Genomic DNA, 27786 nt, shown 5'->3' with positions numbered 1-27786 from the left:
CATCAGAAGATATGATAACCGGTTGATCAGATTCTTTACTGACGTATATTTAAACCATAATGGAGTCTCTTGGAAAGTGCTGTCTAGGTCATGTTTATTCTTACATATAAATACTCGTATTGTGTTTTTTACTAAATACAAATTCCTGCCAATTATGTTTGGAAGATCACGAGACGTAGGGCAGGGTTCTGACTTGAGCCACAGCATCTTCATACTGCTTCTGTGAATGGGAAATTGAAGATGTCTCTTGGTGGCAATAATCCCTGCTGCACACAGAGAAAGTGCATGGGCCTTAAGTCACTTGTAGAGTAGGAGATATTTTGAAAAGGAGCTGCACACCATCAGTACCCAGTGATCATGACCTTAGTAAGCCCTTACAAAAGGCTTTGTTTCTAACAGTCCTGTGCCGTCCTCATTTACACAAACTCAAAGCAGCCTATGCAAACTTTGGAAATTGAGAAGCTCCTCCTGCCATACGGTTGTGTGGTACAGTAATTTGAATACCAGGATTCAGGCTCTGTTAGACAGTTGAAGAAGTGAATTCCTGATTTGAGGAACCATCTGCGCATATGTCCTGGCTAAGTCCCAAAAGTTCAATAGAAGGAATTAGTCGTGCCAGGAAGCGTAGTCAGGGGGAATATACACTGCACTTAGCTGATTTAACCAGCACTGTGGGTGTGATCCTTCCTTGCTTCCTGACTGTGGAATCATTTATACCTGTGCGAAGTGAATGGGAAATTACACCCATTAGTACTCTCTTTATGCATGTTTAAGCGACTGTGCAAAGTGTAAGGTACTGGGGAAACAAGCCTCTAATTTGTACTCAGAAGTGATTTGGAAGCTAGTACAAATACTAAAGAAAAGAACAGCTTTCTAGCATCACAGGAAATCGGTGTCTTAATTATAGTTCAGGTAGCAACACTTATAGCTGAGACTTGTCTCACACTTAATTACAAGATTCTGTTGTTTAAGTCACTACTAGATTTAAATTATTAAAAGAACTGCAGAAGAGCTTCAATAATTATATATTGGCCACCTGGTCAAGTTATTTGTGTGTGTCATTTCTGTTCATTCTCATAGATAGTTTTAAAGTGGAGAAAATTCAGTGTTTCATTTCTGTTAAATATAAGGAGTTTTGAACAGAGAAGTTCAACAAGGGAAAGGGCTGGCCTTTTTTCTTGTTGGCATTTCTGCAAAAATCTTTCATGGCTAAGTTAAAAGTTTTGGAAAGCAACCAATGTGTGCATAAACGTGTGTCTGTAGATATATGAATATTTTTTTTAGAGTTTTTAAGACAACTTTATCCTGACTAGCCCCGTTCTCTCTCTGTTTCTTAAAAAGCTACACAACAGTCTGAAGGGCACAGCAAAAACAGTGGGATGGTAGAGGTGGCTCTGTTCTTCTCAAACTTTGTTCTATTGTACGGTCCACTACCTAAAGTCTCCAGAATTTCTCTGTGTGCTGAAAGAGTACAGAACATGAGCTCCTCACCTCATGCTGACTCTGTGGTGTCAGGGAGCTTTATTGTGGAGCTCTTTTCCTGCAGGGACTGCATGTGTTCTATCCCAAGGTCTGAACAGGACTTTCTTTGAGTATTCAGTTACCTTAAATATTTTTGCCAGTGTTTAGTAGTATGAAAATCAATGCGTGTTTTAGTAATTCTAATAGTGCTTATAATTTAGCACTTTTTATGCCTGAAATGTAAAAATCTGTGAAGAAAATAAACGATCTGGGAGAATATTGATGGTGCATCAATAATTGGCAGAAAAACGCTACTAAGTATCTTTATTATATCTTTTTAGAACTTAAAGTTTTCCTCTACTAGATGGATTTGTGAAAAAAACAAACAAAAAAGAGTACTGTGTAAGCCAAACTCTCAAAAAATTTCAGGCCATCTTTTGGTATTTAAGGACAGATCAAATGACTAGCAACTAGAATTAATGTAAGTCACTGTTTATATGGTAGCTAATAGGCACAATTTTGTTAACGTGGCACAGCCGTGTGGTTCATACAGACCCAGACGTGCATCAGCTGTCCAGATTTCTAATGTGTTTTTCTCTCCTAATTTTGCACAGAAACCTTACAGGAAAGAGCAAAACTTTTGAAAGATTTGTGTAGAGAACCGTATCAAAATATAGATAGAAATGGAATGTTTTCTCAAAATTAACTCATATAAACAAATACATAAATAAATGTCTTGTTTATATATGAGAAACCCTATCCAATTCATCTTTCTGGATGGAGTATACATAGGAAAAAAAAAACAAAACCAACAAACAATAAACCCTCACAAATTAAAAAATCCTGCCACAGGAGGGCACTGTCACCTCAGAACAGAAATGAGAAACGGTTGCAAGTCTGCCAGTGGAAAACTGAATTGTAAAAATTTCTAACTATTCTCCCCATTGAGTGTTTCGACAAACACCCAAATGGCATGACTGACTTCTATGGCTCTGTTAATAGAGAGACACTTGTAAGAACTAAACTGACTCTTATATGATAGAAATCTTACCAAAGTGACATCCCCTTTGTGCTACAAGTAATGAGGATAAACTGCATAAATTGTTAATGAAGAACAACTGTGGCACCAGAATTTACCTTCTTTCCTCATAAATAACTGATAGATACATCCTTGTTCTCTCTCTTTTACTGTTAATACGGCCAACAGTCTCGTTTTCTGTTAGGCAGAGGTCACAGCTAGCCCTATTGTTTAGTTTTTTTAAAAGAATGAACAGGTAAATAGTAGTTTAATGGAAAAAACACGTTTTCTTGGGTTTAGTCCTGGTACATGGAAATAACGTTAAAATAGTAACGTATAATTTCTATAAATACCTCTTTTAAGGGTAAGATCTTTGTTGTGAGTTTGTAGATGTCAGTACCCTAAGTAAACTATCACTCTGAACTAATCATATTTCAAAAAAAAACCCAAAAATGAGACACTCATGATGAATTTGAAAACAAAAGGCTTTAAAAATATCTGAACTATTTTAACAGAACTTGAAAGCTTTAATCATTGACCAGTTTGTTTCATGATGTGCCCACAGATAAAACAAGATGATCCCAGGCCCAAAGGGTTTATTGGCCAAGTCTACAATGTTCAGATTTCTACAATATGTGAAAAGCATCAGTTATTTTTCTAGAGCTGATGTTATCACATCTTGCTGTGCGTTGCGTTTCTAGGCTGGAGCTACATACCCAAATCCAGATGAACTTCTCATTCTCTCTAGGTCTTAAAATACCAACTTACTGGACCAGTACTGACTATAAAAATGGTAGTGAATGGGACCAAAAGGACCCTCAATGCATCCTACTTCTTTAAAAAATAGTCAGGTTGGTGCCATTTTTATACAGATATCTGTAATAATAAATAATAACTACTTGGTAAACTTGTGGGGTGTTACCTGTAAAACAACCAGTTTCCTTCATATTGTGTACCCTTCTGCCACTTCTGGCATACTGGAGGGCAGCCGAGTTACCCAAAAACTCCTACAAGTGGAGAATTTTATTTTTTTTTTTTTAAAGCATAGTAAAATATGGACAAAGCCTTTTCTCTTTTGTGTCAAAACAGGCAATGGTACCAGAGCTCTGGTGTATGCTCTGCTCAGCAGTGACTGGATGCAGATTATGGCCCCCAGGAAAGGCAGGAAAAAGGAGAGAATGGGAGATTGAAGTCAGAGCTCTCTCTCCCAAATCAGGCCAATGTCAGACTGTGGGCTATGTTATACGGTGCAGCTCTAATCTAGGATGAAAAATCATGTAAATGGTTTAAGATCGGTGTATTTGTCCTGATGCGTTTTTGTTTGGCTTTTGTCCCCATCTCCCTTCTTGACCTGACAGGGTCTATATTTGGAATTCTACTGACATTTACTGTCTTGGTGAGGGTACTGAGTCAGTCTGAAAATGTGGTTCAGTGAGATGTCTTGCACTATTATTACAGTGATATAAAGAAAACGTATTTTTTTTCTAAACACACAACTTTCTATGAGTATTCAGATTCAGGTTTTGTGCAAAAGAATAATTTGCATAGGTGGAAGTGATTTATTTTTGATTTTTTTTCTTCTTCCAACAGATCAGAAGGTTCTTAAGTCTGTCTAGTTCAGTACTAGTGAAAAAGTACTTCTAAAATCAGTTATTTGTGACATACAGATGATATTAGCTCCTCCAGTGCAATATGTTTTACATACATCATAGGAAAATAATTTTGACTGGAGTGTTTGAATCCTGGGCACATGAGTGAATTTTCGTGAAGACAGCACAGAAATTTGACCACAGTGATGATCATAAGCTGATATTTTCAAGATTTATTGACGTTCACAGCCAGAAATGAAAAGTTTGGGGAAAAGACAAAATCAGAAAGAACGCTGTCCCCTAGATATCTGACCACAAGACCTTCTTGTTGTTTCACCCTTTGCCAAATGCCCTTTTCATTGTTTCTGTCCTTCATAATTTTTTGTTCTTTCATTGACTTATTTCTTAGTTTTAGCCTGCATAAGGGCCAAAGAGTTTAAAAAATAATTAAGTCTCTTCCTTTTCAAAAATGCTCTACAATCTCTTTTTCTCTGAGGTTTAGCAGCAAAACACCACTATTGTGTCATAGGGAAGTCATGATGTGAAATAAAACACAGTGAATGTTGAGCCTTTAGGGCAAAGAAAGAAAAGATCTGCCATGGCATTGTAGATGTTTGCTTGCAACAGACTCGAAGCTCTTGGAATCAGTGCCCTTTACCTGGCCGTTGGCGCTCGCTCCATCTGGGCATTACATAAAGAATGGGGCGAGTCGTGGTCATTGCTGATGCAGCACAGCGACTGTACTAAGTGATTTCACCTCGATTCTAAATATCCATTTCTAAGCCATGATTATAGCTGGATTATGTAATGAGGTAAAACAATATTAAGAATTTGACAAAGCTTGCACTATAGTCCGTTTATATAAGATTATCGCTGGGATTCAGATAGCTGCAAGCCTGGTTTTCAATTTACATTCCAAAGGATGAATCCTTACTACATTGCGCAGCAAGACAGAGGGTGGGAGATGGGAAGAGATTTTTCTTTTTTTTTTTTTTTTTTTTTTTCTGTTTTTGAAGAGTAACGTGTATGTCTGTGTGTGAATGTGTCTGATATCAAACACCTTGATTTCCTGTGGGAGCAGGGAGAAGGGAACTGGAATTAGTTTATGTTTGTGTGAAATGACAACCACAGCTGATGAAACTCCTGCAAAATGAGATGAATCATTACAGCCATCCAAACAAATGACATTTCTTTATGTATGACATGACTTTCTGCCCCACAGTTCTGGATTTTGTTTGGTCCTTGTCCACTCATTACACTTGAAGTGCTGTATTCTCAGTTCATTTGACAGAATGTGTTCTACTTCTCATTAGTTCCTAATTATAAGAAGAAAGAATGTAATGACACTAGACAGTAATTAAAATCTATTACTGTTGTTCCCACTTTCCCTTTGAATTCACAGAGACAAGATTCACCCTAAGAATTTTTTGTTGCTGAAAAACGTCAGCATGTGGAAATGTATTGATGGATTGGAGGTAAACTTAAATGTGTTTGTTTCTAAGGTTCCATCTGTAAATACCGGAAGTTCAAAGGAAAAAGGAACTTTACTGACCCGATGTATTTACACATTTTTTCCTAGTTTGATGCATAATTACAAACAACTGATCTTTTTTGTTTGTTTTTGAAAGGCAGCTAAGTTACTACACTGGCATTAGCAAACATAGGAGGATTTTAGTGTGCAGGATTAGTGTTCAGATGTGGCAGCAGCACGATGTAATAGGTTGCAACTGCTGTGATTGAATCATTATGCTCCAGTGTGTAAATAATCTACAAATTACAGAACCTTCTGCTCTCTTTCCCACTCCCCTCCTGCTTAGGAAGCATCAACCCAGACTGAGAGCTCAGTGTCTCATCTCTGAATGTTTAGGAGTGGTTAGGTTTCTAAATAACCCGTTTGACTTACTCTGATAGAAAAAGAGATGAGAAAATGTGAGGATGACAAATCTCAAGTAACATGAGAAAGTAAAGAGCCACACTTGCCAGGCAACAGAAGTTGGGGTGCTGTTCTGTCAGAAATCTTGCTGTGCCTGACACACTCAGGCATCCTGTGTCCTTGGCTCTTTTGGATATCTTGTTGTTATCTGAATACCTAAGGAAAAGCTGTCTGCTTCAAAAGAAGTGCACGCCTAGAGGTTAGAGCTCCGTGCATGTTTAAAGCAATGGCTTGATTAATTTTGAATATTCCATCTATTATCATTACAATTATAAAAGTTTTGAGATACAGTGAAATCACCAATGTGAGCAAATAAGAAATACGTTTTATTATATTTCATTGATTTTAAGGTATGGAGATAGTATACTCACTTCCTGGTGACATCCAACCCTGCCTGCTCTTACATACAGGGAAAATTTGAAATAACTGGTTTGTTTCTGTACTTCAAAGCCTGAAGTACACCACATCCCTGGTACTTTAGATCAAACACACTACCAGAATTACGAAACGACATGAAATAAGAATTGTTAAAGCTATGTAATTTTTATCACGTTGAAATTTTCAGCAGTTTGCATCAAGGGAAAAAGCTCCAAATAGTGGTTCTTTTGTTTTACAGGGGTAGTAAAGCACAACATTTATACTGTATCACGGGTCTACATATTTGGACTTCCTAGACAGTTGTGCAAAGGATTTCTGTGAAAAGAGAGTGTGGACAAGTCCAGGGGTATGAAGATAAATGCAATCTGTAAAAATTGGAATGAAATTAAAGGTTGCATTTTGAGGCCTAGATTAAAAACTGCTAACATTAAGTACCTGAAATAACAAGTTAAAAGCAAATGGTCAATCAAAAGGGACAGACAACTCCCAAAGCAAGTGAGATTTAGGTGGACCAATTGCCTCTGTGGTGTCATCTCAGCTAATCTGATATTAGACATCAGGGCTCTGTTTGGGGTCAATGGATGAGTCTGGACAGAACTGCTCCTGTACTGGCTGAACAGGAGACCCACATGCGATCTAGATACTCTACTCTAGGCTTCCTAAAATTTCAGAAGTGGCTGAAAATTGGATACAGGCCTATTTGGTGAACACGGCAATAGAAGGAAAGAAAGTATTTAATATTTTTGATCTAAATAACAACAGACTTACAGACAAGTTAGGAAACTCCCTTGAAAATTAGTACTGTTTAACAAGCTTTGTGCATGTCTTGGTTGCTGAAATGACTGCACAGGGCTAATGCAGTTCATAAAACACCACGTCTCAGATTTGCTTTTACATCTTTATAAATTGTCTTGCATGGCGAAGGTCATTCTGGAATTCCTCTGAAAGCCTTTCATTCTGAGAGAAAAGGAATTTGGGGATACAGTACATTTAATCTTTGATCTTGATGTTTCCAGTTATTTTCAGAGCTGGGAGATAGTATTATATAACCCACGGCTACAATAAAACTTGATGTTTTCTTCTACTTCTTCTCCAGAAGAGAGGAGGCATGACTGCATGGAGGCAATGTTCTGCAGGGGAGTTACAGATTTCACAGATTCATTCTGTCTGAACCCCGCAGCAGAAGAAATATTTATACAAGAAAGTACCACTTGAACACCAGTAACTCGCTTCCACTGAATGCACAGGGAGATTACTGGAAAGACAGTACCATAAACAAAGAGCCTGAGGGATGCTGGGAGGAGTACAACATGCTTTATTGCTCAACTTCCAGCACTACTTTATTTTTTTTTTTTCCGGAACTTGAATTCCATTTATTTTTGGCTTCCTTTAAATATTTTAGAAGATATCATCAGTGAATATTTAGTTTTAATCCCCCGGGAAACCAATCTAAGCAACCAAGAAAAGACTAAAACTCACTCGGGTATGAGAATCCCGGAAGGCAAAACATTAAGGAGCAGAAGTAGTATAGATCAAACCCAACATTTTTTAGAGCTCAGTGTGATCAGCTACCAAATGTCATGGGCTTCAGAGAGCTAGGGCAGCTCAGTAATGTAAGATGACGACTTTGAGCACAAGTACCCAACAAAGATACATAGTAAAAAATAAACAGTCTTATTGGAAAATAACATAGGCCAAAAATATCTTAAAGAAGCAGTGTGGTTATCGATTAGGACACTGAAGGAGCAGGCAAGATATCCCAGGTCTAGTCCCAGCTCTCTTGCTGAACTGCTGTAGAGCTGTAGGACAGCTGTTTTTCTTCTCTCAACCCATCTTCCCTTCCATGGAGGTTCTTTGGAACATGTGTGCACTATGTGCTTCAACAGTATCTGGCAGATTCTGCTCTAAACTTATATGGAAATATTTAATGGGAGTAGTTGAAAAAGAAGAAAATAATATTTTATGTAATTACATAGTATTTATGATTTATATTAACACTTAGTCTAGAATAATTTTTCACTCAAGAGGGTGGTAAGGCAGTGGAACAGGTTGCCCAGAGAAGTTGTAAATGCCCCATCCCTGGAAGTGTTCAAGGCCAGGTTGGATGAGGCTTTGAGCAGCCTGGTGTAGTGGAGGGTGTCCCTGCCCATGGCAGGGGGGTTGGAACTAGGTGATCTTTGAGGTCCCTTGTAGCCCTAACCATTCTATGATTCTTTATACAGGTGGATGACAGTGTACTTGTTTTCTTCTAATTGTTAATATGTGACTGCCTAGAATTGAAGCTGAGATAGTTGCATTTAACTTCTACAAATAAGTTGAATTCAGTTGCATTAAACTCTCACAAATAAAACCAGGAATTAAAATATCCTACGGTTAATCCATCCTCAGAGTTTGGTCATTCTGGGGAACGTATATTCTGTTTTGCCAGTTTATGTATGTCTGCATATATTTAAGCTTGTTTCATAGGTCCTGACCAGAATTTTAGCTTGTAAAATTTCTCCTTAGCACAGTAAACCCAGTTTGGACTGGTTGGAAGATGACATTTTGACTCAAGAGAATGGGCGCGACTCAAAAGAAATCGATTTTCTAATTGGAAATTCAGGAATCCTGAAAAAGATACTGTGTTTGGCTATTACAGGGGCTACATTACTCAAAAGAACAAAACATTTTTCTTTATCTTGCATGACATGTTCAAGGCATGGGAAGAACAGCCTTCTCTGTCTCAGTGAATACGTATCTGTTGCCTACCTACTTTCTGAGCAGTGTGTGCTGTCTCACACAAGCACTTTCTCCCCCACATGAGCTGTACTTTTCTCCTGCTGTACATGCAAACGGCCCTATTGGAGCAGGTCACCCCTGTTAATGCACACTTCTCGGGAAGGTATGCACCTGCCTCAAGACTATTGGTGATTAATAGGATTTAGGGCTCCAAAGATACAGTTTGCCGTGAACTGAGCTTAATAAAAGATCATTTAATTATGTGACGCGAAGTCATGTTTATTACATAAGTAATATATTGCTTACATGAATATATTACATACAGTCATACATACATGACTTTTACAAAGCTTTTAAAATATCATAAATCCTACACATAAAAGCTTAGAATGATTTTCATGAGAAGAATCTGGATCTCTAAGTTCATCTATTTGAGAGTAACTTTTTTAAGGTTAACACTTTGTAAACATCTAAAATTTATTAGAAACATACTTTGAAACTATTACATCTAGGCAAGCCATTTATCTCTAAAACCTATATTTTTCTAATGAGAAATGTGAAAGAATTTCAGAGACATTTTGTTCCGTATTCTTAAGTAGACAAATCCATTACATTGCTGCAAGATTGCCAAACTACCTGGAAAGAGTGCTCCAGAGTTCACATCTGTGACTATTAAAAATAAGATATTCTGAATCATACTTGTGAGTTTTTATAACTACTTAGAATAATTTAGAAGAAAAATATCACAGATGTATGTGTTTTCGTATCTGAGACATTCCTTTAGAAAAGTCTATTGTGGACTAATATTTAAGAGGTAAACAGTATCCTCGTTTTCCTGCTTTTGGTTTGCCTGAGGACAGTGCCTGCTCTGTGTGCAGATTCCAAATTGTTTCTGGTTTCTTAAGCATTTTGTCTCGCAGAAGCCAGGTGCAGACCTTGAGCAATGTGCAAATTAATCTTGTTCACAATCACAGCTAGCATGTAACAGCAGAAACATCAGCTGGCAAAAGTAGGTGTTGCAAAATAGTCTTAAGGTGTGATTGGCGAGGAAATGAAATGGAAAAAACTAGCTCTAATAGAACAGTTATTTATATGCTAAGAAAGGAGATAGCAAATGTGTTTGGGTGTATTTTTAACCTCTTGAGCTTTCTAGGAGGATATTACTGACATCAGGTAGGAAAGTAAAATCTTCGGAGGAAAGAAAAATAAGCTGTCAAATCCAGATTTTTTTTAGCAATTTCAAGGAGGGAAAATGATTTTTTTAAATCAGAGAACAAGAAAAAGTAAAGGCACTGAAGCAGAAGGAACTAGGTTGTGGTTAAAATAGTAAATAAATGTGGAGTTAAAAAAGTAGATGTTGGAGATAGTTTCTCTCTCTCTTTCTATGAGAAATGGCAAGCAATGAGAAAATATTGAAAAATAATACTCAATACCAAGAGTAAGAGTAAGACAGGCCACAGGCCTGAAGGGAAGAATAGAGATGAAGAGGATGCTTAGTTTGAAGATCATGTCTCAGAAGAGACAGCTATGAATCATGAATAATTTATAACTAGTATTGCCATTTGAAGTCAAACAGATCAAGCTTGAGATGTAAAAAAATTCTTTAAAGACTACAGATACCATCTTGCAGTTTCAGTTACCAGCTTCACAGGAATAAAGGTAGAGCTTCTAGGTGCATGTAATCAACCTAGTCCAAATCCTACACGGTATTTCAACTTCTTGCCCTTTTCAAGGGGAGACCTTTGAAGAACTATTTATTTCTCAAATAGACATATTCAGGATAACGTTCACAGCTACTACCAAACAGGTTCCACTGGGAGTCTCCATTCCATGTTGCGGTGTGAATACCATCACGTCGTATGTTTTCAGGCCAGGAAGTGCAACCTCTTCATCTTCTCTTAAAAGTGAGGTTATCGCACTGTGAATCCCATGGGTTTTGTCTTTTTAAGACTTTCCTCTTTTAACATTTGAAAATGTTATGTTCTGGAAAGCTTTTAAAAATGAACTGGCAATTCTGTATCTGAAACACTATGTGGCATACACAGAAGGATGCTTTTGGAGTCCCATGGGACTGTGGTGAGGCAACTGTGGATTGAGATTTACCATGTAGGCTGGAGTGTACTCTATGCATCGATGATGTAATATGAAGTCACTGGAAACTAGATCTCTGTAAGGTCTCCTACACTGTTTTTTTTAGAAATTCAGTTGCTGTGTTTGTAGCTCCACAGAGATAAAAGGCTGCAACGGGTGCTAGGCACCAGAAAAGATTAACATGCTCAAAAGAGTCATCCAATGCTTTTTGCATTTATCTTCCTGTGGAGGTTGCTATCGTTAAAGACTTAAGGCTTGAGATGATAGGTTGGATGCAGAAACGATGCAGTGGTCATTCGTATCTTGCAGGTATAGCTTGTTATAGAAATCCTCTATGAGAGAGAGTCAGTCATGATGCTACCTCAGATGCCATAAGAGAGAAGGATACTCAAAACCCAACAGGAAAAGCAATAAAATTGCAAGCAATAACTCTTACACTCAACAAAACAATATTTCCTTCGAAGGGGCTCATGAGTTTCCTGGAAGGAATGTGGACATGGAAATGCCATCCAGTTTCCTTCAAGAAACCAACACTCCCACCAGGCAAATGTAGAACTCCTCCATGGTGCTATGCCTAGAAGCAGGCCTCCCTTCTCCTTCAGCTCTGCTGGCCCCATGCCTTGGCAAGCCTTTGCAATTCAGATGCGCATACGGCAGGTGGGAGAGAAAGAGTAGCCAGAGCTGAGAGAGTGTTTCAAATGCTTCAGTAGAGCGAAAAAGAAAAGTCAGAGGTTTGTTTTTTTTGTCATGACTTTCATTTTTTACCGTGGAAATGACAGCAGTGTTCTCAAACAGTTCCCACCCAGATGAACTTTAGAGACTTTATTATTGCTAGAAGTAGAATAAGTTCAAAAGAAGATGACTGATGGTAGTTTTTGAAAAACACATGTTTTACTGATGTAGTTTCCTCCCTGTTTCTTGATCCTAACAACTCTATGTGAACAGCTTTTTAAGCAAAGCAAAGATTTGAAAATATGAGCACAGACATAAACAAAGTTCTCTAAGCAGCTCTCAACATAAAACAAATTATTTGTTGTTTAGTTGTATTTCCACGAGCTAGCAATCTCAATCTTGGCTTAAAATTCCACTGTGATAGAAATTATATCTAGAAGAAAAAAGAGTTTTTATCCCCCAAGTTTGTGTTCCCCAAGTAAGTGAATTATAGAGCTACAGCTTTGCCATATCAAAAATCATATTGCTCATTGCCCTTTTATGAAAGGCTACTTTTTCCTTTAAATTTATATTTTTATTTTAAAAGTTTCTTGCATGGGTGGTACCTATGGTCCTGCATTCAGATAGCCATATTAATAATTATCATATATTTATCTTTGATTTTAGATAGTACAGGTGGAATAAAACTCCCTCATTTAACTGACCTAGTGAAGTGTAGGCTCTATATATGAACAACTTTAGCTTGGGCTGAATTTCCTCATTCTTAGAGGTGCTAGAGTCAAATATTACTTTAAGAACATTTCTATGTAAAATTTTTGTTCTCAAGTCTGCTAGAGAATCTTCAAACAAAAGTTCAGTATATATTAGAAAATTACCATCTCTTTAATTCCACACATCAAATCCCAAATGTTTATCTGATTTGTGCATAAAATAATTGTCATTCTTCACTCTACAAATGTTAAGCTGAATACTTCTCAGATTATTTCAGTTGTTTCCTGATGTCAGTTTGATTCCCAATATTCTCTTTGGGATATTTTGTCTTGTAGAGCTTGAGTCACACCTGGAGGTTGGAATTACAATAGCTTGTGAAATGTAATTAAATGAAACAAATAATGAGTAGCCCTTTTTTATAAACCTCAAAACTGGTACTGCTTAAGCTTTTGTTAAATCTTAGAGAAGCTTTTTAATCTGTTCCCCTAAGAGAAACCAAGGTCATATTATCTCAGGCTCTCCTTGCTTATAATTCTGAAAATATTGATTGGTTATAACTTTTAAGACAGAAGTTGCAAAGTGTCAAAAAGACAGGTGGAGGGATTTGAGGGACTGTCATGTAACGCAACCCTACTGCTTTCCACATCAGCCACTCCATACACTCTTCTTTGCTAGAAAAGTTAAGGTATGAATTTGGTTCTTGTTAGACTCCAGAGAAATGACTTAGAGAACACCTGTGAGGAGTGCTTCAGCTACTGAAAAAAGCTTAAATTGTCATTTACATGTTCATTAGACAGTAGGGAATTCTGCCATGAGACGCAAACCTGTAAGAAATCAGCCCTTCTGCTCACAGAACTGTTCGTTTTTCTTAGTTACTTCTCTCTAGACACAATCCCTTATCATACCAGGAAACAAAGATCCATTTTAAACTTTTAAGGATGTGGCACTAGGAATGAGGTGGGCCAGAGAGAAAGAGATAAGAGGTAGAGATTTTTTTCTTCCCAACTTAGCAGCCTCTTCAGCACAGCATTATGTTTCGCGGGTGTGGTTGATTGTAAAGCTACTTACTGAAGAAGAGGTGGGCACCAAAGCTGGCAAACTCAGCAGGGGAATGTCTGCCTGTGATTGCTTTTATATTGACTTGTTTCAGAACATAACCTGAGCTGTGGTAGCTATTGCAAATATAAAATCGTTCCTCCTCCTACATAGAATAGGGACTACCACCTCTAATGACATGCCAGCTGGGTTATCCTACATCAGCTGGCTGGTAGGAAGTTCAACATCAGCAGTCTTAGTCATTACAAAGCCCCAAAATAATGCCACCACAACGAACAGGACTGTGTTCTAACACAAACTGCCCTAGCCTCTGTGGGAGGGTACTGTGGTACCTTTCCTCCCTGAGATGCTGGTGGGATTTGCTCTTGGCTCATAAAATGAACCAGTTTATGAGTTCAGAGAAATGTTGTGTTTTCAAATACTAAGAGGGTTGATGTTTTCCTCATTCACTTTTCTTCTCTGACTTATAGAGTGATAATGGGTTTTTAATATTCAATAATAATAAATTCTCCTGGTGAAATTCTTTGCTTTTCTTGTCGAGATACAGTGTCTCTCTCAGAAATGAAGGATATCATAGATTTTCTATACCTGTACTTGAAAGTTGTCTACTTTTTTTCTGTGGTATCGTTAAATCTAGTCATATAGTTTTTGACAATTATTATTTTAAAAAAATAATAATAGAAAAAAGAGAAATGATTTATTTTTTCATATCCAATAATATTCCTGCTTTTCCCAGGCTGACAACAAATGGTGGGAGTTATTCAGGAATTCTTATTTCATAGCTCAGATCCTTAGCGCTAGAGCAAAGATAGCCAGAGTGACAGTATGCTGTCATGAATTGCCCTGGTTGTTGCTATTTCTCTGGTACAACCAAAGTTAAAATATGCAGTTCCAAGGCATTGCTGTTTCACCTTACGATTTTGCCACTGGAGCAGTCTTATACCTAAGTTCCAGACCAGTAGTTTGCTACAGTGATATAAGAAAGAAAATTTGGGCCAACTACAAGGATGGTTGGAAATATTCAAACTTGATTTATTTTTTTTTTAAGCTAAATGTTACTGGGCAACAGCAGAAAACAATCTAGGAAGTCACTACCAGTTCTTTATTGAATAAATTTTTATATAAATTTATAATTTTTTTTGTATTTTGCATAACTAGAGAAGGGATATTAAGTAAAGTCAAATAGTTATTGCTATCTGCAATCTGAATGGACAGGGTGTGAAACCATTTTAGGGTTTTTAGAGAGGGGCAAGCGAAGAGAGCTGTTTGTTTGTTTTTTTTTTAAGCTATACACTCACAGAACAGAAGCACCTTTGTATGACTGATTGTTACCTACCCATTATGACTCTACTCCTTCTTCAAACTTCATATTCTCAAGATTAAAAGAGATGAAATTGAGCTACGATCAACAAGAACACGTTCTTTGCAATAGTCAAGGTTTTTTATCGTTTTCTTGATTCTTATACAAGAAAGAATAAATAGTAATTTGCTGACTGGATTCGTGGTAATTTCTTGTCACCAGCATTAAGACACACAAAGGGTGTTGTGGTACTTTATGCATTAAATCTTGAAAAGTATTTTTAAATTCTCTTATGTAGGGCATGATACAAGAAAGTATTATTACATAAATTTTATCCTGCAGCTCTTTAGCCTTAATTATGCAGTATTCTTGAGAGTAGCAAAGAACTCACTTAATAGACTGTATCGCTTTTGGAGATAAGTGGCATATTTATAACTTCTATAATGTGCATCAAAATGAGGGCGATTATGCCTTGTTTAAAAAGTTAATGTTAAAAACACGCTGTTTACAATTAAGAATTTAACAATAAAAATGAGGGAGTTAGTCTGTGAAACATAAAATGATAATGACAAATATTTGAGCATTACTACCATGCTTACCATTACGCTACTATATTCCTCTGTGAGAATGTATTGTCAACATTATAGGATGATTTTGTGGAATTTTACATCACACATATCTAAAAATGTAAGTAGAACATTTTATAATCACAAGATACCAAAGAGAGTTTTAGGAGTTTGTACGTACTTTACGCATTTTCATTTAACATCCTAGCCTAATTTATTTTTGTTTCTTCTGTTTTATTTCATGCAAAAAATTAAAAATCAAAGCTTACTGCAAAGATCTCTTTAAACTTAGTGGTGTAGTTTCATTTGCTTTTTACATGGGATGTTTGAGTATTATTAGCTCCCTTCAACACCGCCTGACTCGAATACTCTCGTTACACAGGCTCGTACATCTTAGTTCCACTCAGCCTTTCAATTATATCTATTCACATACAGTGACAACCTCCCCCAACGAAGCAGCATCTTAGTTAAGTAGGTTACTAAAAATGCTGTGTAATGACACGAGATTGAGAAGCTAGAAATTGCACTTGCAAGCTGAAGGGATTTAACTATGTAAGAGCAACCTGAGAGTCATATGTTTATTATTTAGGACATATATGTGCCCCAGGCAAATCCAGACTTATTTCAAAGGAACTATCCCTACGCTGTACACATCATGAACAATAAGCTATCATCACCTTCAAACATCCTTAGCGAATTTGGTTTTCTCCGCTGAAGGAGTAGGAAGATGATGAGTAAGGTAAGACAAAAGGAGAAAAATGTGAAAGAAACTATCTTAAAACCAGTGTACTAGAAACATATTTTTAGAAAACAAAAAGGTCTAAAAGTGAAACATCAGTGAGGAAATCAACCATCAAGTACTATGATTGATTACAGAGATTACTTTGTGACTCTGCAGCTGAAAGGCTGAAGGGCTCAGGAATCCTCCAATTTATCACAGGATTGCTTGAAGTGTAATTATTTAAATAGCACAACAAAACAGTTATTTATTTAAATCAGTAATTTAAATATACTTACTCACTATGAAGAAATCTTTTCTAAAAATGCTTAATATTCAGAGTTATTTTAATGCTAAAATAATTGCGAATATACATTGTTCTTTAACTGCTAAGGCATTGTGTCTAATCCTTTTGAACCAAAGATTTCTCACTGCAATTTATTATAATTAGATCGAGCTCCAGTTGCAGAGAGTAGAATTACAGTGATTGTCTCTTGTGATATTGCAACAGTTTCTGTGAAAGTCAATCAGTAGACGCGGTATGGCGATTTCATTACCAAACAGAAATTTAAAAAGGGAGTTGGGATGTTAATCCGCTTTGTGTCCCAAAGAGTCATCAGTACTTGTGAAAAAACATTCATAAGGGCATTATAGGCATCACAAAAATACGCTTAGTTGTTTGCAGGAAAGGCTTTAAGACGTAGAAACATTGTTAATTTGCTGATTTTATGATACATTTTAAAACATGCAACATTATGGGTTTTCTTTATTTTTAAATAATTTAATTTTCCTAAAAGATCTTACTATTTTCTTGCTGTTAAATGAACAAATATAATTTCTTAAAGCCATTGTTCTATCAATAACACTATATTTATTACAAAACCAATCCTGCCTTTAACATCTGTGCTTTCACAGTTACCCTGCGTTAGGTTCAGTGGAAATGCTTGTAAGATTCCACATTATCCCTTATTCTCTGGTTACTTGTATGTTAATCCTTTTTATCCTTACCTGACCTTTCTAAAGCTTAGTTTAAACAGTAGCAAGCTGTGCTTTCAGATGTGGCAAACCTTCAGAAGGGCAGACTCGGAAAAATAAACTTGACCCTCAAGAGTCTTTGTTCAACTGGGAAGTCATACTGGGATGGGTTGAAAGAGGTGTCAGGCCCCAACAACCCTTCAGGAACAGTCATGATTTCACTTGGCTGAGGTGACTCAGTTGACATCGAGTCTAGGAAAAACTGAGAGTAAAAAAGGGCTGAATTACTGTCACTGGAATTTTAAGAAAGCCTTTAACCTCTCTCAAAAGATAAAAAATAATCATTAAAGACTCTTTCAACTCTTCATATGATCAGTTAGAAGCAGGTGAACTTGAATGCCTAAACCTGAAGCTAGAAAGATACAAACCTGAATAGAAAAATCAGATTCTTTCCATTTGTGTGAATTTTAAAGATATTTATTCCATGGGAGCAGTGGGATTTTTTTCCTGCCCGTTAAACCGTAAAGATCTTGCCTGTTGCTGTGAAAGAGAGAGCAAAGTTATGGAGTCTTTGTGCTCTGGATGCTTTTTTGCGCCAACACCAAAGCGTTGATGGCCCTTCAGTCCTCAGTCACGGCTTCATCGCCACTGCTGTGGCTTGGCGGTTCTCACTGCTTACTATCAAGCTCTTTCCAAGGAGTCTTACAGCAGCTGACATCATTATGGAAACGTATTTCACGTAATTGCAACTACACTTGCCACATAAATTGGAAAAATATTTTTTTTATGGTCACAACTCAGCATGGAGCAGAAAAACAGGCCCAAACTAGCTATTAAGTATCTATATTACTTTCTTGTTAGATATATCATTTGTGTTAAATTCCCTGCTCATCAGCCTATACTGTTAAGATGGCGTGGAATTTCCTATTGCTGTGCTGGCACAGGAATGGGACCATAGTGATTTCCAAACGAACTGCAGACCAGATGATGAACAGGGAAGTGTTTGGATGAATAAAGCAAGTAGGAAGGCAGCTGTGCAGAGTTTCCCAGGTCTTTTGGGTTGCTGCCAAGGGCTGAGGCAGCCAGTAGAGAAGACACTCGAATGCAGTTGATTCGAGTCCTTTCCAGCCACTCCAGGAGAGGCCTCTGTCCCTCTTGCCTGCAGTTCCTTGTCCAGTTTCTCAGGAAGCCTTCAGCTTGTCCCTGTCATCTTGTCTGTCTCACAGCTATCAGAAAGGGATCAACGGTTCTAAGGCGTTCTGATTTTGCAGTTCTGAAACAGCGGTGGTACATTGATCTTAGATGTTTGCATAACAGGGAGGAACCACAGAGCCTGCTTACTCAATTAGTTCGTCTATGCAATCATGTGAATTCATCTGTAAATACTCATTTGCTACACAATTAACCAACTTGGATGAGAAAATGTGGAGAATACAACAGGTATGGGAGGGAGGGAATTGTGCTACATCTTTACTCTTTGAAGACATGATCCTGAAACGTAGACTAATTATTTTCAATTAACAAACTTTTCAACAATTATAACTTTAGCAGATGTTCATTAATTGCTATGTTATGATGGATCACTGAACAGATATGAATATCTGGATTATTTCAGAAAAGTTTGTTATTTAATAAGTGTTTATTATTGATTATGATTCAAAAAAAAAAGCAGCAGTAGTTGCTTTAGATTGGTTTTATTCTCTGACAACAATATCGAACTGTTGTAAGCTACCACCATAACAAAAGTCCTTCTCCTGCTCACAGAATTGTCTGCAACTCTTCGTAATGATGGTATATAAAAGCTAAATAACTCAACCCCTCCTGCATTTTTTTTCAAACATGATGATATGTTGGGAACGGTAATGTTAAACAGTGATTCATACGAGTTAAAAAAAGAGAGAGTTTAAATTTAAAAAAACCCAAGAATATAAGCAAAAATATTCTCTGGTGCTCGCTTTCTGGACATGTGACAAGAATTATTAATATTAGGAGTAAAATAGGGTTAGCTTAGGGATATTAGCTTAGAGCTGAGGATTTCCTTTGAAGCAGCACACACAAAAACAGGCCTCCAGTCCATTGTGTCTGCCTTCTGTTTTAAATGTTTCACTGTCCTACAGATACAGTGTTCTTTTAGCAAGTATGTTTAAGGTAATAATTTAATATAGCTTTTCAAAAAACAAAGATATTGAGATAAATATCCTCCTAAACCATAAAGAGAACAATAAAGATACACAGAAGAATTTGATAGTAGGCTGAGTTTTCTGACTTAAAACTTATGTCATTCTCTCCTCTGCAAAGCAGAAACAAAGTATGTTTAAATTCTGCCAAAAGCAAAATGCAGGTACTCGTATCTTGTACCTATTGACTAGGTCAAAATCTTCAGACAGGGAATGTTTTCAGTTCTCAGAGGGAATTCCCAGACAATGACATATGCTATAATCAACTCATACTAGAACCTAGAGCTGCGTATGGGGTTGTCAGGGATTTCTAGGTGCAGTGACAATCCACCTATGGCTATTTTTTAATGTCAGGTATATTTCCCAACATAGATCTTCAAATATGATAAGCACTTGTCATATATTTTGACTTAATACAGAAGTATAGAAAGAAGACTCCTGTTTTTTTTTAAGCATTATGAAACCTCTGGGGACTGCATGCTTGTCAATAGTTCAATTCATTATGATACAGCATTTAAATAAAGTATAAAAGTCTGCAAATGCATCCTCTTCCACAAAATAATAGCCTTGACCACATTTTCCTGATAAAACAGAAACCAGACCCAGATCTATTTATGTGGCTTAATAGACAAGACAAATATTTAATTACCAATTTGAAACTGTTTATCAGTTACGAGCAGTATGCTGTCTGTACTGCACAGCTCTGATTAGCTATGGAAAATGCAGAAGTGGAAAAAATAAAAAGGAATTTACAGATATTGGTTCACCAGTTTTATGGATCCTGTGCAGCTTGTTGAGTTGCTATTTATTGATTAGTCTTATAATGCCTTCATATCTAATTAAAAATTCAGGAAGGGCTCTGTGAGTAAGCAGTAGGCAATGTCTGGTCTAAAAAAGGAACTACCCAGTCATAGAAACGAACTGGGAATACCAGAAGCTCCATCTGTCCTGAATAATTACACATTCACAAACTGTTTTGCATGGTGCAGTATTTTGTATGTTCAAAACACTGGAATAGCGAATAGAAATGCAGTTTGTCTAGTAATTTTATAAAATGCATAGAAACCTTTTGATGGGAAGAATTTCAAGATCTAAGCTAGTCCTTTCCTCCTGGTCTGAGGTACGATATCATAAACTCTCTGATTTTAGGGTTTCTACAGTCTCTCTAAGTAATACGTGCTAGCGCTGATTAATGTTATAGTTTTAAAACAGTTTTACTCCTTTAATCACCAATTACCTTTTCTTCCAGACTAGTTCCATACTTCTAAATATTTCCATAGGTGTGTTTTCTAAACCACTGCTGTTTACACAGCACAGATAGTAGTGAAAAAGCAAAAAATATATACAGATAAAATATTATTAAATGTACAAACTATTTAGTCATTTTAATGAAATGTTAAAAGTTCCATTAGATAAGTTATTTCTTATCAGTTGGTCTGTGACTTTCGAAGAAAATTATTTACATGAGAGTGTTCAGTTTGGAGAGAAACAAGCTGGCAATTCAGGATGACTCACTTCAGATAAGAGAAACCGACAAGATGGGTTATAATATTGCAGTTGCTTTTTTCTGCTCTTATCAGGATTTGCTGACTGATCAGGGACAGAATTCTGACATCTGGCCCTTTCAGCTAATCTTATATTACTGCGGCGCATGCAGAGGAAGGGCAGCAGATAAATAGATGTAGTCACTTCAGCAAGTCCGTGAGATCTCATGAAGCTCACACAGAAACAGTTCCTGTCCTTCTCTGTCCGCAGTTCAGCCCAGACCTCAGATGTTCAGCTATGGCACGAGAGAAAGAGAGGTAACAGGGTTTGTAATGACTAAGTCTCAGCCATCCTTTCTGATTCTCTTCTCTGCTCCAGTCACCAAGAAAGCATAACCCTCAAGGACTAGAATGTGTTAGTTGCTGGGAGATATGAGGCTGGAAACAAGAGATTGTTTTGAAATGAAGTAAATGCATATATGGAAAGTTTACTCCAGTTTCAAATGCCTTAAGGCTACTCCAAGGCTCCTTCTGTTCTGTAACTGTTCAATCTCATATTCTCTAATTCTCCCTTCTTGTGTTCAGGTTTCTCTGGTTTCTGTTGTCATCTAAATTCAGTTTTGGGGAAGAGTTCTTGGAAGTATAGTATAGTCCTCTTTCCAAGATTTCATTAGTCCTTCCAATGCCTCTTCCGCTGTACCTCCGCTCATATCCCCACGGAAACATTGACAGTGGTACTGTCATTAGTTTGTACTTAAATTCTGTTACACACAGAACTGCAATTAGTTGCATGAAGTCTCAAGACTTATTTTGGCTATATGGGCATTCAAACATTTAACTTGTGTGCTCAGGCTGCACATAGGTTGCTAATAAATCTATAAGCTTGAAATATTTTTATTTTCTTTTGGGGAAACTACTGAAAATGTGTGCCTATGACAGAGTAATTATAGGTAGAGCATGGGTCTGGCTGAGGATTATTGGACATAATGTAGTTCCCAGCATGGTAATAAGGCACTTAGGTAAGCAATTAACAGTCTTCAGGCCCTGTCAGCTTTAGCAAAGTATTTGTAGGAAATAGACCAGATTCATGATAACCCCTGTTTTGTTGGATTTGTTTTTTTCCTACCTTCTGATTATTTTGATACTGCACCTAGATCAATATCAAATATAACTTTCTTGCATATCTGCAGTCATGAAAAGAAGAGGAGCAACAAAAATCAGGAGAAATATATACACAGGACATTTTTCCAAGTTTTATACTCAACAGTTCTTTAAAAGCAGCTCAGCAGGCTGGGTAGCTTTCACGAGCATTTCTTCTTAGGAATCAAGTGATTCTTTGCTGCTTTAAAGTGCATGGTAGCTGCTACTTGCTTTTCTTTACAGCAAATTGAAAGAGCTGATACATGTAGTTTTATTAAAAACTACTGATGCAACATTATGGAAGTACTCCAGGTGAGTACTACAAGCTCAAATGGCCATCCCCTGAAAAAAAAAAAAAAAAAGGTTTTCTTTGCATGGGAAAGTGTCTTTTTGTTTTCTGTGTTTTACTCTTGGTTTCCTAATATGCACTTTCTTCACGTTATTAGAACATTAGCGAGTGCTTTTGATTCACCAGTGCAAGATGCACTGAATCAGTGCATCTGAAGCTTGTAGCATGTTAAGATTTTATTATGTTCTATCTTTGGCCAAAAAAGAGCCATTCCCATTAGGTAATGGCTCAAGCAGAAAAGGAAAGAAAATGAGCAAATAAAAGAAACTTGAATTATGGCTGAAATAAAGTTAGTTTTCAACCTGGGCAGGATGAGACCTTAGACCACACTTGGGTAGACTGCTGTCTTTTGTGCTTTGCCTGTTGCAGGGCAGTGTGGGGTGAGATGTATTCCTGTTTATATTTTTGCTTTGAGAGCAATTTCACCATGTCATGTGTAATGGTAGTTACTAGCAGTTATGGCTTGCACACACACTACTGGTTTTTCCTTTTTTGCACCTTTATTTTTATCTTCTTGGGAAAATGAGAAAGGTCAAATGCTTTCTTAAATAGCTGACTAAATATCGTCCTCAGCTAAAATGGCACAAGATGCCATAAGGCAAATGAGGCTGCAGCTGGGAGGCTTCATTCCATTTTTGCCGTGCTCATAAGACTTAACATGTCATTGATGCTTAATGTCCAGTGATTCAGGAGTTGGAACTTGAATTAATTCTCAGCCTCCTTGTTTGCACTCCGGTGTAATGCACAGCAGGCTCCTCTCAACTCTAGCGTATCTCACTCTCCTTTTGAATATGACAACAAAGCTGACCTTTTAGAAATAAAATGGATGGGGATATTTCTGAGATCAGAATTAGCACAGATGTCTGAATTTAAATCAATATATTTGCCAGAACAATAAAATAAGGTAAAAATCTAAAGCAACCTGAAAAGAAAAACTGCTTTCATTTCACTGTTCTTCTTGAAAGTAAGAAATCAAAGACAAAGGATATCATGTCCATACAGGAATATTAATAAGCAATTCCTCTTCACATTCTTTCTCATGTTCACTGATTTTCTTTCCACTGAGAAATAATACAATATATATGTCTAGAAGAATGTATTTTCCTGCTTACTTAGTAGGGTTAAAATTGCTATTTTTATTAAACACTGAGTACTTCTTCAGATGTCATTTTAAATTCCACTGCTTGTTTCCAAGGAGATAGAAATATGCAGGAAAATCATCTGAGACTCTGATTTGTAAGGCTGTTCTCTTTAATGAGAGCTGAATGTGCCCTGTTTAAAGAAACAAAATAAACTTGGAGCTGCTGTAGTAAAAAGGTTGGGACTTTGAATTTCATTTCTGTGCGGGCCTACTTTCTGCTTCTGAAAGTTGGAAAGGGATTGTAAAATATTCAAATCAGTATCAGATGATCATTTGGTGGCTCAGCTGTGCTGTTTTCTACTGAGGCAGGATAGGAAGTTCTCTCGCTCACCCAGCCCTTGTAGTAACGGCTTTCTCCTGATAGTTCTAGGTATTTCTTGGAGGACAAGAATGGATAGTAGACAACAATTTGTTTTCTTCCTGTGAGTTCTTCTTTAGAAATACTAAAACCTGGATGGTTCCATAGGTATTTAAAAACCTGAAATTATTCAGTGAATTGCCAATGCTAAATCCTAAACAGAGATGTCTTTTTTTTTTTTCTTTCCTTTCTGTTAATAAAATCCTAAATGAATCTGAAGGTAAACAGATCAGTTGTCTTACCTGAAGTAGTCTTCACCACCTCAGTTGTATTTCTTAATCCTGTAAAGGAGAACTGGTAAAGCCTCCAGGACCTGGTGTCCCCCACCTCCACTGAGCTGCGCTTCCATTGGTAAATGATCTCTTCTCTTGGGTAGCCATCTTATTGCAATGGAAAATACAGAATGCTTTGTTTCATAGTCATTGCTAGGATTTTAGTTTACTTTGGGGACTAAAAATACCGTTTTCTGTTTCTGGAAAAAGCTGGAGAAGTACGTTGCAGGTAAATTATAGATATGTTTTTTCTCAGGTTACTTAGTAGTGTCTTTTACTTAATGTCATATTTTTTTTTAATTAAAAAAGCACTTGAGATAATTTTTTTAAAAATGAGTTTTCCACTTTTGTGGACTAAATAAGATACATTTTTTTCCATCCTTCAATTATTGCTAAAAAGTCTGCAGCTGGACCAGGAATTCACACCTTGACCTGACTGCAACTTGACTTGACTCCAACTATTGCAATAGTAAAACACCCATGTGCAGAAAGTGTCAGATTGTGAGACTTGATGCTGAAAGTAAAAATTTCTACTGTTATGCTAAGATGTAAGCATAAATTAATCACATAGGTCCCAGAAATTGTATCACTTTTATATAACATTCCTTATTTATATTTGTGAACATATATGATTCACGTGCTTGAAAATAAGGTCAAAATAAAACTGGAAACCATAGTTAAGAACATAACCCTTGCTAACTCTAAGTATGTAAATATAAATTTATAGTAAGTGATTCAGTGTGGGTCAGAAAAGGGGTATTTCTAAGCATGTTACTTACAGCTTGAGAATTCCAGGGGACAGGAATGGACATCCATTGGGAAGTTGTGTAACTGTAGCTGACACTCGGCATCAATAGTCAGCCTGAGGAGAAAGAGATCAGGATATACAGAACGCACTTGAGAAGTTTGTCCTGAAAGCTACATCATGGCAAGCAAAATGAGATTCTTACTAATATGGAACCTGATTATGAAATATGCAAATGTTAAATATATATCTCTCAAAAGCGAAAGTAAACTATTGATATGTATGCATAAATTTGGATATTCCTAACGTAGGAAGACATCATGGTTACTGATAAGCAGTGTTTCTTTTTTGGTTACATAAGCCCTGATCATCTACTTTCTGGATTGTGTAGTAGAATCAGGTATTAAAGTTCTGTTCTTATGCATCTGAAATGGCAGCATTACTCATGACTGGCAAATCCATAAGTAGATATACAGGTCATCTCATGAGCCGTGACAAATCTTTGTGTCACAACATGCCATGATGCACTAGGGAAATGTATTTTACGTGATAAAAATTCTATTTCAGAAATGATGGATGGGAGTCCAAATTTAGACATCTGCATCCAAGACAGCCGTCTAGACTACCTTCAAAGCTAGTGGAGAGGCGCTCTGAGGATACGCTTCATTTCGTTCCAAAATAAGACATTTAAATTAAACCAGAAGAAGAATGTACCAAAAGGTCTTTCTGTCCACTGAATATCAGGAGAGTCTCCATGATAACTCAGGTGGTGTAGGTGCTACAGATCAGGTAGAGACCTGTACTTTTAGAAATCCAAAATTAAATAAGATGTATCCGCTCATGTGCCTGCTAAAAATTCTACCATTTTTTATTCTATCTCTTAATTGTTGCTAGCCCCAGCCCTGCCATGAGCTGCATGGTACTTGGACTTTGGAAAGGAGGGAGGAGGTGGGGTGAGAGAGAGAAAAAGGAAAAGGAGGAGGAAAAAAAAAAATCAGAATGATGTCTATTTGCTTCATAAATCTCCAGGAAAACTGCAGGTTTCTGGTCTTTGCTGATTCCTGGGCATCCAAATGAGCAACCCTGTGAGCTGGGTTGGTCTCCTGGCTCCTGCATGTAGGTGCTGTGTGCAAATACTGCTCATACTGTGGGATCCAGAGGGATGTTGTGACCACTAGCCACTAAGTTAATGAAGTCAAAAGGAAACTTTTCTGCATTATGGATTTAGGAACAAATCTAATTTGCTTTGAAACTAAGAGACAGGTGTTTGTGACACAGGAGAGCTGATTCTGTGTGCTAATATTATTGCCCTTTCTTTCCTCTTATTTCCATTGTCTTCAGTTTCATTTCAAGATAATCATATATGGATCCAAAAAATTAAGTTCTTTCTTCGATATTGCCTTTTCTCTGGTGAATATATTTAACACTGTTTGAATTTGAAATAGGCTCAGATTTACTGCTTTTTAAAATTTGTTTTCTCTTGTGGAATTGAGTAGATTTCATTCCCCAGCACAAAGCACAATCCAGACTTTGAACATCTTCAAGCATGGAGTTTTCTGGCAAGCTATTCTGCTGTTTGACCGTTCTCACAATAAAAAAAAAGTTTCTTATGTTTAAACAGAATTTCCTATACTTCGGTTTGTGCCTATCGCCTCCTGTCCTGTCATGGATACCAGGGAGAAGGTTATGTCTCTGCCTTCTTTATCCCTTCCATCCCCTGCCTTCTTTACCCCCACCCACCTTGCACACACTGATAAGATTCCCGGAGCCTTCTCTTCTCTAGGCTGAACAGTCCCAGCTCCCTCAGCCTCTTCTGCACATCAGATGTTCCCAACCCTTCAGCATCTTAGTGGGCCCTCACTGTGCTTGCTCCAGTGAACTCCTATCCCCTCTGTACTGAAGAGTCTTGCACTAGACCCAGCACTCCAATTGTGTCTCACTAGTACTGGGCTGAGGAGAAGGATCATCTTCATCAATCTGCTAGCAATAGTCTTCCTAATGCAGTCCAGAATGCTGTTTGCCTTTGCTTCAAGGGCACTTGTGGTGAACATCCACCAGGATCTCCAAGTCTTTTTCTGCAGGATGCTTTTCAGCCGGTCAGCTCCCACCCTGTACTACTGCATGAGGTTATTCTTCCCCTTGGTCAGGATGATATTTTCCTTTGTTGAACTCCATGAGATTCCTGTTGGCTCATTTCACCAGCATGCTGCAGTCACTCTGAGTGGTAACACAACCCTATGATATACCAATCACTCCTTCCAGTTTTGTATTATCTGCAGACATGCTGAGGATGCGCTCTGTCCCATTGTCCAGATCATTAATGAAGATCAAAACTGGGGAGTACACCACTAGTGACTGCATTCCAGTTAGCCTTCATGCCACTGACCCCAACCCTTTGAGCCTGACAGTTCAGGCATATTCAATCCACCTCAGTGTCCACTTATTTAGCCCATACCTGAGGGTCCTCCACCAAAGGTAAGTCTTCCTTGCTCTACTTGCCTACTGATCTCGGGGACCTGAGACTGCTGAAGGCATGGTTTTACCACTAAAGAGTAAGGCAAAGAAGGCATTGGGTACCTCAGCCTTTTCAATGTCCTTTGTGGCAAAGTCCTCGTTCTCGTTCAGCAGTGTGCCTGCATTTTCCCTAGTCTTCCTTTTGCTGAGGGTGTATGCATAGAAACCTTTCTTGCTTTCATGTCCCTAGTCAGATTTGACTCCAGATGAACTTTGACTTTTCTAACCCTTTCCCTGAGTGCTTGGACAGCATCACTGTATTCCTTCTGAGTCGCCTGTCTCTGCTTCCACCTCTACTATGTTTTCTTTTCACATTTGAGTTTTGCAAGGACCTTTGTGTCGATCCATGCCGACTGCCTGCCAACTTTGCTTGGTTTCCTGTTGGTCACTATGGACTGTTCTTGAGCTTGGGGGGAGATG

At 37.5% G+C, this 27786-nt stretch overlaps 1 protein-coding gene across 6 annotated transcripts in view; it reads right to left on the bottom strand.

Annotated features, from left to right (window-relative positions):
- The window catches only part of GABRG2 (gamma-aminobutyric acid type A receptor subunit gamma2), a 66987-nt gene that overhangs the window by 10348 nt on the left and 28853 nt on the right, over nucleotides 1-27786 (bottom strand). For all 6 annotated transcript variants that reach the window (XM_086621723.1, XM_086621728.1, XM_086621725.1 and 3 more), the window contains 2 exons: nucleotides 24887-24969; nucleotides 24078-24215 (listed from right to left, as the gene is read on the bottom strand). In XM_086621723.1, coding sequence (XP_086477849.1) covers nucleotides 24078-24215; nucleotides 24887-24969 — 221 coding nt within the window. The remainder of the gene's footprint in view (nucleotides 1-24077; nucleotides 24216-24886; nucleotides 24970-27786) is intronic.

The sequence above is a fragment of the Tauraco erythrolophus genome, chromosome 16 (genome assembly GCF_009769465.1).
Source record: "Tauraco erythrolophus isolate bTauEry1 chromosome 16, bTauEry1.pri, whole genome shotgun sequence".
Classification (NCBI taxonomy): domain Eukaryota; kingdom Metazoa; phylum Chordata; class Aves; order Musophagiformes; family Musophagidae; genus Tauraco; species Tauraco erythrolophus.
This window is presented reverse-complemented; position numbering and strand designations above follow the sequence as displayed.